The 13,173-nt window shown below is 44.0% G+C and overlaps 1 protein-coding gene across 1 annotated transcript in view; it reads left to right on the plus strand.

Moving 5' to 3' along the window:
• The window catches only part of LOC120990639 (zinc finger protein 260-like), a 46,331-nt gene extending 33,448 nt beyond the window's left edge, over positions 1-12,883 (plus strand). The window contains exons 4-5 of the mRNA XM_040419554.1: positions 5,790-6,563; positions 12,852-12,883. Of these exons, the coding sequence (XP_040275488.1) occupies positions 5,790-6,563; positions 12,852-12,883 (806 nt within the window). The remainder of the gene's footprint in view (positions 1-5,789; positions 6,564-12,851) is intronic.
• Positions 12,884-13,173: the final 290 nt, after the last annotated feature.

The following is a 13,173-nucleotide window of genomic DNA, read 5'->3' on the forward strand; positions in this document are numbered from 1 at the left end:
CCTTTTCTCATCCTCCTCCTCTTCCATCATATCAACATGCTTATTCGTCGCATATAATGCCCTTGCATATATACCCTTCAAATATAATGTTTTACAGGCCCTCGCATATAATTTTTTAGAGGGTCAGCTCACCTGCAGTCCCTTGCATATGTTTTACAGGGTCAGCTCACCAGCAGGCGCTCGCATATAATGTTTTACAGGGTGAGCTTATATGCAGGTCCTCGCATATAATTTTCTTAGAGGGTCAGCTCAGCTGCAGGCCCTCGCATATTTTTTATAGGGTCAGCTCTGCTGCAGGCCCTCGCATATAATTTTTTAGAGGGTCAGCTCGCCAGGAGGCTTTCACCTACAATCTTTTACAGGGTCAGCTCACCAGCAGGCCCGCACCTCAAATCTTTTACAGGGTCAGCTCACCTGAAGGCCCTCGCATATCATTTTTTTAGAGGGTCAGCTCATCTGCAGTCCCTTGCATATAATGTTTTACAGGGTCAGCTCACCAGCACACGCTCGCATATAATTTTTTACAGGGTCAGCTCACCTGCAGGCCCGCACCTAAAATCTTTTACAGGGTCAGCTCACTTGCAGGCCCTCACCTAATTATACCTAATAGGTAATTTGCGCGCATGCTGCCTTGGATGTGGTAGCCATAGCCGTTTCTCAGGCTGCCTCTCCGGAATCAAACATCGATTCCCCGTTACCCGTAGTTACAATGGTTTGCGCTGACAATAACATCAAAAGTTGATAGGCCAGACATCCGAATGCATCGTTGCCGTCACGGGGACGTGTGATCGGCCCCAGGTTAACTAGAGTCACCAAAGCGGCAGCAGGCCTCGCCCATAATGTTTTAGATGGTCAGATCAGCAGGCCCCTGATCCAAATGTTTTTGAGGGTCACCAGCAGGCCATCAATGATAATTTTTAAAGGGTGTGTATGATGCCCTCCTTTATGTGTAATAAAGGGTGTATTGTATTGCCGGTTCCTTTGAATTTTTGGCAGCCCTTTCACTTAGTGCATAGGCTTTATGAGTGTAGGAGTCCCACTACCTGAACTATTGTACCACAATGTGAATGAGGCCCTCCTTTATGTGATATACAGGTTGTATCGGAGTGCCTCTTCCTTGTAATTTTTGGCAGCATTTGCACTTTATATACAAGTAAATATACAGGAAAGAATGTTTCCTAACAATTTTTCCTCTAAAATCGATTTTTTATTCGGTTTTGTGCGTATTATTGTCAGTCTGTAAAAGTGGCGTACTATTCGGACAACATCGTTCCCAGCAGCGACCTGTGAGTCCAAGATGCCTCCAGACATCCTCCCCATGCTGTTCCAGAACCATTTTGGTGGTGTTTCCATCAATTTCTGACATTTTCCTATGAACCAGGCACCCTCCCCTCTTTCCGAGCAGGGGGTAACTGGTTTAATGCTCTGGTTCTCCCATTGACTTCCATTATACTCGGGTGCTCAGTCGAGCACCTGAACATCCCGATGTGTTCGGCCCGAGTGGATTTTGCCCTGCCCAATTATTTTAAAGTATTTATTATGGATGAACGTTTACAGTCTACTGTGGACCTGACAAACCTCTATGCAAGAAACCGGCATCTTCTTATACAAGTGTCTGGGCTCCCACAATTGTCTGTGACATGAAAAAGTTTTTAGGGCTCATTTTGAACATGGGCATTGTAAAGAAGCTGTCCACCTGTGCTTACTGGTTCTCAAGAGCTACCCATGCAACCCCAGTTTTTGGTTCAGTAATGTCAAGAGGTCAATTTAAGACATTAATGGGGTTTCTACATTCAGTGTCAGACTGGGGTGCCTCGGGGGCCCACCAGGGGATTCACCTGTACCCCGGTGGGCCAGTCTGAGCCTGTCTACATTTTATCAACAATTTAGAAAATCCTCCAAGAAGCGATCCAGGGCACGATCACCTTCACAAACTGAAGCCACTAATCACCACTGCGGAAGACACCAAAGCCAGAAGAGCATTTAAAATGCGTGTCTTACTGTATACCTCTAATTTGTGCCGGATCCAATTCCAGCTGTATAGGAATATTACACATTTGTCTACTGCATGGTTTGGGAAAAAAAACTCAAATTCCAATTTGTATCTTCACAGAAAGGCCTCTTGCACACAAACGTATTTTCTTTCCGTTTCCGGACTGTATGCGGAACTATTCACTTCAATGGGTCCGCAAAAAAAAGGAAGTTACTCCGTGTGCATTCAGTTTCCGTATTACCTTTGCGCAGAAGAATAGAACATGTCGTATTATTGTCCGCATTACGGACAAGGATAGTACTGTTCTATTAGGGGCCAGCTGTTCCGTTCCGCAAAATACGGAATGCACATGGACGGCATCCGTACTTTTTGCGGACCGCAAAATACATATGGTAGTGTGCATGAGGCCAAAATCTCATTAAGAATTCTGAAGGAAAACATAATCTTATCACTAATTTATAAAGTAGAAGATTCAATTCTAGAATAGATTCTAAGCGAGTTAAATTAATTTAGAATTCTATTGCCATAAAACACCCAAAATTAAGTACACCATCTTACAGATCAAAAGGCAGAGCAGGAGAATCACAGGGCCCTGGCTGCCAAGATTGGCTGAGGCTAACTGCAAGATGTTATGGGCAATCAGGAAGAACAATACTGACATGTGTCATACGCAGATCCCAAGCAGGAAATACATGAGTTTTCCGAGCTTGTGCATTGATGTGACAGGATGCCTGTCGGAGAGACAGTAAAGAAAGCTTCATCTGTAGACACACATTACAGCTGGTTTAGGAGGAGTTGGTGGTGCAGGGGAAAGTGGAGCTTTCACAGGCAGAGCTAGGGGACAAGGCTAATGTCATGGTTTTCCCGGCTGCTGCTGCCATTCCGGTTGTCAGAGGAACCAGGTTAACAGGGGTCCGGGCCAATGAAAGTGTGCATCGGGTCTCCTGGGCGTCAGCTGTACCTGGCGTGAGCTGCCTCTACTCAGTATAAGGGCTCGTTCACACAAACGTGTGAAGGCCGTGCCCGTGCTGTGGACCGCAAATTGCGGTCAGCAATGGACGGGCACCATCCGTGGGGCAGGCGCATGGGGATCGCAGACCCATTCACTTGAATGGGTCTGCAGTCCTTCTGTTCCGCAAAAAGATAGAGCAAGTTCTATCTTTTTGCGGTGCGGAGGCACGGAACGGAACCCCAGAAATCACACCGTAGTGTTCAGTTCCGTTCCGCATCTCCGGATTTGCGGACCCATTGAAATGAATGGGTCCGCATCCGTGATGCGGAATGGCCACGGAATGGTGCCCGTGTATTGCGGCAACGGGCATCACACGTTCGTATGAACGAGCCCTAAAGGTCGCAATATGAAGTGTTCAGATGCCGGTAAATTTCTGTTTTTCTGGCTCCCTCTGCTGTTCCTTTTTGGTTTACATGTACTTTGGTGTGGACTTCAGAATCTGGTATTGTGACTTTCTGGCTTCTGGCGATTTGGTCTTGTTTTGCTCTCCTGGTTTTGACTTCTGACATGTCTGGCTTTCCCGTTTGCTTCTGGCATTCTTGGCACTTTGCTGATTGATTGGCTTTTGACCCTAGTACCGTACGACTATTCTTTTGTGCCTGTTTGCTTGTTCCATGTTTGCGTAGTGCTTCCTCACATACGGAGTAAAGGAACTGTTGACCAGTTGTGGGGTCATCACGTAGGGTGACCGTGCAAGTAGGCAGGGATAATGGGTCTGTGAAGTTTTAGGGCTACACTATCCCTGTCTGTGTGAGTTCTGTGTTGTCATACCCTGACAGCTAACAATTACTATGGCACACATGATGAAGATGCTGGCCAAGACCAACAAGGGGCATTGCTAGGGTCTCAAATACCCAATGAATATGGCCCAGTTCTCTAAGGCTACTTTCACACTAGCTGTAGCCTTCTCCGGCAGGCTGTTCCGGCGAGGGAACAGCCTGTCGGATGTGTGCACCGTGCCGCTGGAAGTCCGCTCTGGCCCCATTCACTATAATGGGGGGGGGGGGGGGGGGCAGACGTATGGCCGCAGCACGGCAAACATGCCGAGAGGCGGCTGGAATAAAACTGCAGCATGCTGTAATTTTTGTAGCCCACCTCTCGCCATGTTTGCCGTGCTGCGGCCGGACCTTCTGCTGCTCGCTGCGCTCTCCAATACTCCTCTCTCCAGCCCCTTCCAATATATAGTCCCATGGAAAAAACACCCCTCTCTATCTACAGTGCCCTCCAATATACAGTCCCATGTAAATACCATCCCTCTCTGTCTACAGCCTCCTCCAATATACAGTCCCATGGAAATAACATCACTGCCCTCCTTTCAGCCCCTCCAATATACAGTCCCATGTAATTAACATCACCCTCTCCTGAGCCACCTTCAACATACAGTCCCATGGAAATGATATCACCTACTCCCCAGCTGCCTCCAACATGCAGTCCCATGTAAACAGCATCAACCCCTCAACATTCAGTCCCATGTAAATAACATCACTCCCTCCCACATTCACCATCAATATACAGTCCCATGTAAATAACATCACCCCCTCCCCAGCCTCCTCCAACGTGCAATCCCATGTAAATAACATCACTCCCTCCCACAGCCGCCTTCAACATACAGTCCCATGTAAACATCACTCCCTCCCCCAGCCACCTTCAACATACAGTCCCATGTAAATAACATCACTCCATCCCACAGCCGCCTTCAACATACAGTCCCATATAAATAATATCCCCCACTCCCACAGCCACCTCCAACATGCAGCCTCATGTAAATAACATCACTCCTGAACATTTAGTCCCATGATAACATCCCTCCCTTCAGCCCTAACATACAGTCCTAGTTAAATAACCACAACTCCCAGCATTGCTCTGCCTCCCCCTTCACTTACCTCTCCTCATGTAGCAAACATCACCACAGATTCTTTTCAGGACTTTTCCTCCTTACTGCTGTCCTCTCTCACACTAGTCACATGATTGTGACATCATCGCAGGTCCTTCTCATCCCCTGCCTTCTGCACTGATCACACGACATATGATGTCATCAGATCTTGCAGTGCATTAGATTCAATTATATTGCTGTCCTGAGGACGGCAATACAGTTGGATCTGCATGGAAGGCAGTACATTCGGGGCCTGGGACAAAACATCTGGGGCCCAAACCCCAAATGTTTTAGCCTAGCAACGACCCTGTGACCTACCAAATGTGGGGTGGTGACTGAAAGAACTGGGTCCTCAGACATGCTGACATTTGTTGACAGAAGGCAGATTGGCAAACAAATGTTAGAGAATTATGTAAAGATCTTTGTAAGGTTGGAATGGGCCTTTTTTTAACCAAACACAAGGAGTAGAATTAAAATAAATGCCTTCCAAACTAATACGAATGTTATATGTTTGTATTCTATGTAGTTTGAAAATAAATCACAAATTCCAATTTTTATTTTCACAGGAAATCCCAGTAAGAATTCTGAGGGAAACTTCATGTTATCGCTAAATTATGAAGCAGAAGATGAAGATCTCATGCAGCACGCTTCAGGAGAAAATCTTGTTATCCTTAATGTACATTCAGGACTTCACAGTGCACAGTCCCGTAATCATGAGGAACCTTCTCCTGACCAATCACAGATTGTTACAACAATTACAGGTCGAAAAGGGGGTAAAAGGTTCCTTTGTGGTAAAGAGTTCAGAAAAAGCTTGGGTCTTTCTACACACAGAAGAATTCAGACAGGAGAGAAGCCATATTCATGTTCAAAATGTGGTAAATGTTTTATAGGTAAATCAAGTCTTCTTACACATGAGAAAATTCACACTGGAAAAAAACCATATTTATGTTCAGAATGTGGGAAATGTTTTACAAATAAATCACATCTTGTTACACATGAGAGAATTCACACAGGGGAAAAGCCATATTCATGTTCAGAATGTGGGAAATGTTTTACACAGAAATCAAATCTTATGAAACATGAGAGATGTCACACAGGAGAGAAGCCATATTCTTGTCTAGAGTGTGGGAAATGTTTTACAGGTGAATCAAGTCTTGTTAGACATAAGATAATTCACACAGGAGAGAAGCCATATTCGTGTTCAGAATGTGGTAAATGTTTTACACACAAATCAAGTCTTCTTACACATGAGCTAATTCACACTGGAGAAAAACCATATTCATGTTCAGAATGTGGGAAATGTTTTACACAGAAATCAAATCTTATTAAACATGAGAGATGTCACACAGGAGAGAAGCCATATTCTTGTCTAGAGTGTGGGAAATGTTTTACAGGTGAATCAAGTCTTGTTAGACATATGAGAATTCACACAGGAGAGAAGCCATATTCGTGTTCAGAATGTGGTAAATGTTTTACACACAAATCAAGTCGTATTACACATGAGAGAATTCACACAGGAGAGAAGCCGTATTCATGTTCACAATGTGGGAAATGTTTTATAGACAACTCAAATCTTATTAGACATGAGAAAAATCACAAAAGAGAGAAACAGTATTCCTGTTCAGAATGTGTTAAATCTTTTGCACTGAAATCAAATCTTATTAGACATGAGAGAATTCACACAGGTGAGAAACTATATTCATGTTCAGAATGTGGGAAATGTTTTGCAGATAAAACAAATCTTGTTACACATGGCAGAAGTCACAAAGCAGAGTAACCGTATTCATGTTCAGAATGTGGGAAATGTTTTATAGGTGAATCAAATCTTGTTAGACATGGAAGAAGTCACACAGGAGAGAAACCATATTTATGTTCACAATGTGGAAAATGCTTTGTAGACAGATAAAATCTTGTTACGCATGAGAGAATTCACAAAGTAGAGAAGCTATACTATGAATGTGCTTTACAGATAAATCAACATTTGTTACACATGAGGGAAGTCACACAGAAGAGAAACCATTTTGACTTTTTCTATGTGAAAAATGCTTTGTAGGTGCAATGTCCTTACTGCAAGTGTTAATGTCACTGTATTCTGTGCATTATATGTCCCGTAGACTGTATATGGAGAGAGATAGGGGAGTTCCTAGCTACTGTTGCTAGGTTGGGTTCGGCACTATCCCTTCCTTTCAGGAAGAATTGAAGTTCAACCTAGTGTGAGCTGCAGATGAAAAAACAGCTAAGGAGCAAAACTGACAGGGACAACCTCTCACCTTATGGATTAAAAACTAGCATATTGACAATATCTGTGCCAGTTATTAAAAAACTGCAAAAAGCTAAGCAGCCATAAAAAGAGTATTGCAGAGAATTTTCTTTCTCTGCATATTGGTGGGAACAATAAACTCCAGGCTCCCCATTATAACAAAAGGACTGAAAGGGCCCTCTTTTCATAGACTGCATTCCTTTGTGGATACTGGGAACATATATATATATATATATATATATATATATATATATTACAGTACAGACCAAAAGTTTGGACACACCTTCTCATTCAAAGAGTTTTCTTTATTTGCATGACTATGAAGGCATCAAAACTATGAATTAACACATGTGGAATTATATACATAACAAACAAGTGTGAAACTGAAAATATGTCATATTCTAGGTTCTTCAAAGTAGCCACCTTTTGCTTTGATTACTGCTTTGCACACTCTTGGCATTCTCTTGATGAGCTTCAAGAGGTAGTCCCCTGAAATGGTTTTCACTTCACAGGTGTGCCCTGTCAGGTTTAATAAGTGGGATTTCTTGCCTTATAAATGGGGTTGGGACCATCAGTTGTGTTGAGGAGAAGTCAGGTGGATACACAGCTGATAGTCCTACTGAATAGACTGTTAGAATTTGTATTATGGCAAGAAAAAAGCCGCTAAGTAAAGAAAAACGAGTGGCCATCATTACTTTAAGAAATTAAGGTCAGTCAGTCAGCCGAAAAATTGGGAAAACTTTGAAAGTAAGGGCTATTTGACCATGAAGGAGAGTGATGGGGTGCTGCGCCAGATGACCTGGCCTCCACAGTCACCGAACCTGAACCCAATCGAGATGGTTTGGGGTGAGCTGGACCGCAGAGTGAAGGCAAAAGGGCCAACAAGTGCTAAGCATCTCTGGGAACTCCTTCAAGACTGTTGGAAGACCATTTCAGGGGACTACCTCTTGAAGCTCATCAAAAGAATGCCAAGAGTGTGCAAAGCAGTAATCAAAGCAAAAGGTGGCTACTTTGAAGAACCTAGAATATGACATATTTTCAGTTGTTTCACACTTGTTTGTTATGTATATAATTCCACATGTGTTAATTCATAGTTTTGATGCCTTCATAGTCATGAAAATAAAGAAAACTCTTTGAATGAGAAGGTGTGTCCAAACTTTTGGTCTGTTCTCTCTCTCTATCTATATCTATATCTATATCTATATCTATATCTATATCTATATCTATATCTATATCTATATCTATATCTATATCTATATCTATATCTATATCTATATCTATATCGAGAGAGAAAGTGCAACCCTTTAAGCTAGGAAAGGAGAGATTGTACAGCCTAATTAAAGATATCCATTGCCTGTGTGAACCATCTATTGAATTGCTTCAGTAAAGTACAGTGGACTTCTTGCACCAAACCCCAGACTCATCATTGTCTCCACGCTTCAGGGGAACCCTGCCTTGCATCTTACAGCACGTATCACCATTAAGGGCACCCCAAACTGTAGTACATTTTTATAAGTATACAGTATTATCTGATTATATTATAGTCAAATGGATGCTCATTGCCTTTAACCTGTTACGGACACTGGGCGTACAACCTGGCGATCGTAGCAAACCACAGGTCAATTCAGACCTGCGGTTTGCTGCGTTTCCGGGTTATTCGGGTCTCTGGTGACCCTATAACCCGGAATAGGACCGAGATCGGTGGTGTTATAATACACAACCAATCACCGTCCTGCGATCCTGACAGGTGGCGATCACGCCACCTCTCAGGATCGCTTATGATTGGTCGGCTGGCCACGTGAGCGGGCGGAGCGGCAGTTTTGAATTGCCGGAGCTCCTCTCCCCACTCAAACCTGTCTGTGGAGCGGCAGAGAGAGGAGCCTGGCTGTGCTGTGAGGGGTTTTTTTGTGCCATCAGGCACAAATCTGTTTTTTGGTGAGGTAGGGAGAGGTAGATTAGGGAGGGAGAGTTAGGCAAAAAAAAAAAACTTTTTTTTTATTGGGTTGTAGCACCAGATCAGGTGTCTGGGGTCCACAGCACTCAGCTGTGTGACCCAAGACCCCCCAGGGGAGCTGCACACTTTGTTAGGTGTAGGGCAAAGTCCGTGAACACCTGTCCCCCCACACACACGCACACTGAATAAAGTTTTCCACGCACGCACACACTCCCCTGCATACGCCCTGCTTGCCTCCGACTCTGAGAGACCCAGTGTGGATGACCCCACTTTCCTTTTGTCATCCGCGTCCTCCTCATCATCTAGCGATGATGATGAGCCCCCAAGGCGGCGGAGATGCCGCCAGGCGGAGCAAGGGGACCGCCATGCTAGGGACCCTGTGGCCCACACTATTACGAGCAGCTCTGGGGCTCGTACTAGTTTTCCAGCCCACCAGATAAGTCCACCTGAGCCCCCTACCGTTGAACTTGTCTGGTGTACCCCAGAGCATTTTGAGCCTGTGATTCCTGATTTTGTTGGCCAAGCAGGAATCCAGATTCCCACAGTGGGCTTCACTGAATATAACTATTTTAGTCTTTTTTTTTTCAGTGACCACTTTGTGAATCTGATGGTGGAGCAAACGAACCTGTACGCCCAACAGTTCATTGCTCAACACCCGGGCTCCTTTTTGGCTAGGGCCGGTGGCTGGACTCCGGTCAGTGCAGCCGAGATGACATTTTGGGGCCTCGTGCTGCACATGGGCCTAGTCAAAAAACCTAGTGTCAGGCATTACTGGAGTGGGGACGTCCTCTACCAGACCCCACTTTACAGTACGGCCATGACACGTACCCAGTTTGAGGCCATCCGGAAATGCCTGCATTATGCAGATAATGCAGCATGTCCCCCTATGACCGCCTGTACAAAATCAGGCCAGTCATCGATCACTTTGGGGCCAAATTTTTGGAGGCCTATGTACCTGGAAGGGAGGTCGCGGTTGACGAGTCTCTCATTGCTTTCAAGGGGAGACTCCTTTTCCGCCAGTATGTTCCCTCTAAGCGGGCGAGGTATGGCGTGAAGCTGTACAAACTTTGTGAGAGTACCTCAGGGTACACTTACAAGTTTTGTGTGTACGAGGGGCGAGATTCCCGTATTCAACCCCCAGAATGTCCCCCCACTCTGGGTGTTAGCGGGAAACTTGTGTGGGACCTTATGCACCCACTGCTAGATAAAGGTTACCACCTGTACGTGGATAACTTTTACACTAGTATCCTCTTGTTCCAGTCCCTCGCCGTCAGATCCACGTCCGCTTGTGGGACCGTGCGGAAAAATCAACGCGGCCTCCCTATCCACCCCCTCCAGGTACCTATCCCCAGGGGTGAGACCAGTGCCCTTACCAGTGGAAACCTGTTGCTGGTCAGATATAAGGACAAGAGGGATGTCCTTGTACTGTCCACAATTCACGGTAACAGCTTCACCCCTGTCCCTGTGCGAGGTACCGCGGCAACGTTCCTCAAGCCCGATTGTATCGTCGACTACAATCGGTATATGGGAGGAGTTGATCTCTCTGATCAAGTCCTCAAGCCATATAACGCCATGCGCAAAACCCAGGCATGGTACAAAAAAGTTGCGGTCTACTTGGTACAGGTTGCCTTGTACAACTCTTTTGTGCTGTCCCGGAGCGCTGGCAACACAGGGAAATTCCTGCAGTTCTCAAGGCCCTGATCTTTTCTGACCGGGAAAGAGCAGGCCGGAGTACCTCGGGAACTGGAGGCGCCCGGATCGTCCCTGGCCAGGTCCCCCATACTGGAAAAAAGGGCAGAATGTGTCACAGGAGGGGGATACGGAAGGACACCACCACTCAGTGTGACACGTGCCCCGATCATCCGGGCCTCTGCATTATTGGTTGCTTTAGGGAGTACCGCACTTCCATGGAGTACTAAATTTATATTCCCCTTCCCCAATTTTATTTCCATTTAGCCACTGACAATTGGGAAAAAAACATGGTTCTCAGACTTGAGACACTAAAACGAAAAAAAAAAAAAATTTCAATATTATTTTGTAAAACTAAAATAAATAAATAAAGTAGACATATTGGGTATTGTTGCGTTCGTAAGAATCTGCTCTATAAAAATACCCCATGACCTAACCCCTCAGATAAACACGGTCAAAAAAATTTAATAAAAACGGTGCAAAAAAGGGTATTTTTTTTCTCACCTTACTTCACAAAAAGTGTAATAGCAAGCGATCAAAAAGTCAGATGCCCCCAAAATAGTGCCAATAAAACCGTCCTCTGATCCCGCAAAAGATGAGCCCCTACCTAAGATAATCGGCTAAAAAAATAAAAAATTACTCAGACTATGGAGATACAAAATTATTATTTTTTGTTTATAAAAGGATAATATAGTGTAAAACCTAAATAAAATAAAAAAGTAGACATATTAGTTATTGCCACGTCCGTAAGAATCTGCTCTATAAAAATACCCCATGACCTAACCCCTCAGATGAACACGGTCAAAAAAATAAAATAAAAACGGTGCCAAAACAGCAATTTTTTGGCAAATTTTCCATTCTAAACCGTTTTTTTCAGTAACAAAGCAAGGGTTAACAGCCAAGCAAAACGTAATATTTATTACTCTGATTCTGCAGTTTACAGAAACACCCCATATGTGGTCGTAAACTGCTGTATGACCAAACGTCAGGGCGCAGAAGGAAAGGAACGCCATATGGTTTCTGGAAGGCAGATTTTGATGGCTTTTTTTTTTGGCACCATGTCCCATTTGAAGAACCCCTGATGCACCCCTAGAGTAGAAACTCCATGAAAAGTGACCCCATCTAAGAAACTACACCCCTCAAGGTATTCAAAACTGATTTTACAAATGTCGTTAACCCTTTAGGTGTTCCATAAAAATTATTGGCAAATGGAGATGAAATTTAAGAATTTAAATTTTTGGGCAAATTTTCCAAGAGATGCCGGCTGCGCGAACAAGTGGATTAAGGTAAGTTAAATTTTTTTTTTTTTTTTTTTTTTTTAACCCCTCCAGCCCTATTGTACTAAGCATTCTGTATTCAGAATGCTATTATTTTCCCTAATAACCATGTTATAAGGGGAAATAATACAATCTACACAACCTTGAACCCAAACCTGAACTTCTGTGAAGAAGTTCGGGTCTGGGTACCACATTCAGTTTTTTATCACGTGCGTGCAAAAGACATTGCACCCGCGCGATAAAAACTGAACAACGGAACGCAATCGCAGTCAAAACTGACTGCAATTGGGTACCTACTCGCGCAGGTTTTCTGCAACGCACCCGCAATGCATCCGGACCTTATCCGGACACGCTCGTCTGAAAGGGGCCTAAGGGGTAAAGAGTGAAATCAGCTTGAACCAAAGTTCTGTTATGTGGCTGAAATTCAGTTTGTATAAGAGTCATAGTGAATATAGACAACATTGTATTTTAAAAGTTATATATAGGTTTCTGGCTGGCACCCAAATAGATGGACTTACATGGACTGGTTTGTCATGGAAAATATAGAGCATTTATTAAACATACACTGTGCTGATTCCAGTAATGAGTCCCCACTCGTGTGTAATTTCAAGCGCTCCTTTATAGTAAATTTGTATAAGTTATATTACTCATGTTCTACTAAATACACATGCATGCGCGTTTTTCCAAGGTTTTGCAATGTCAGCACATCTGTACATATACTTCACACCACTGATTTCACTGAGGCTCACAGGTTAAGTGTAATTTTTCTTACCGTAAATTCTCTTTCCTTTAGTCCAAAGCAGCAGCACCCACGGGGATTTCTAATCCTCCTGAAAATGTAGGACAGGAGATGTCAATTAATCAATTTAATACAGCTCCTATAAAACTGCCTAACTTAGTCCCTCCTATTGTGTACTTCCAACTGAACTTCCAGTCATACCAAAAAATAACACTCAAGGTAAGTTTCAACAATCACTTTATTGGGTGGGTAAGTATGTGCTGCTGCTTTGGACTAAAGGAAAGAGAATTTACGGTAAGAAAAATTACACTTTCCTTGTCGTCCTACAGCAGCAGCACCCACGGGGATTTAGCAAGTAATCCTACAGGGAGGGCTC

This window comes from Bufo bufo, chromosome 2, assembly GCF_905171765.1.
Source record: "Bufo bufo chromosome 2, aBufBuf1.1, whole genome shotgun sequence".
In the NCBI taxonomy this organism is placed as follows: domain Eukaryota; kingdom Metazoa; phylum Chordata; class Amphibia; order Anura; family Bufonidae; genus Bufo; species Bufo bufo.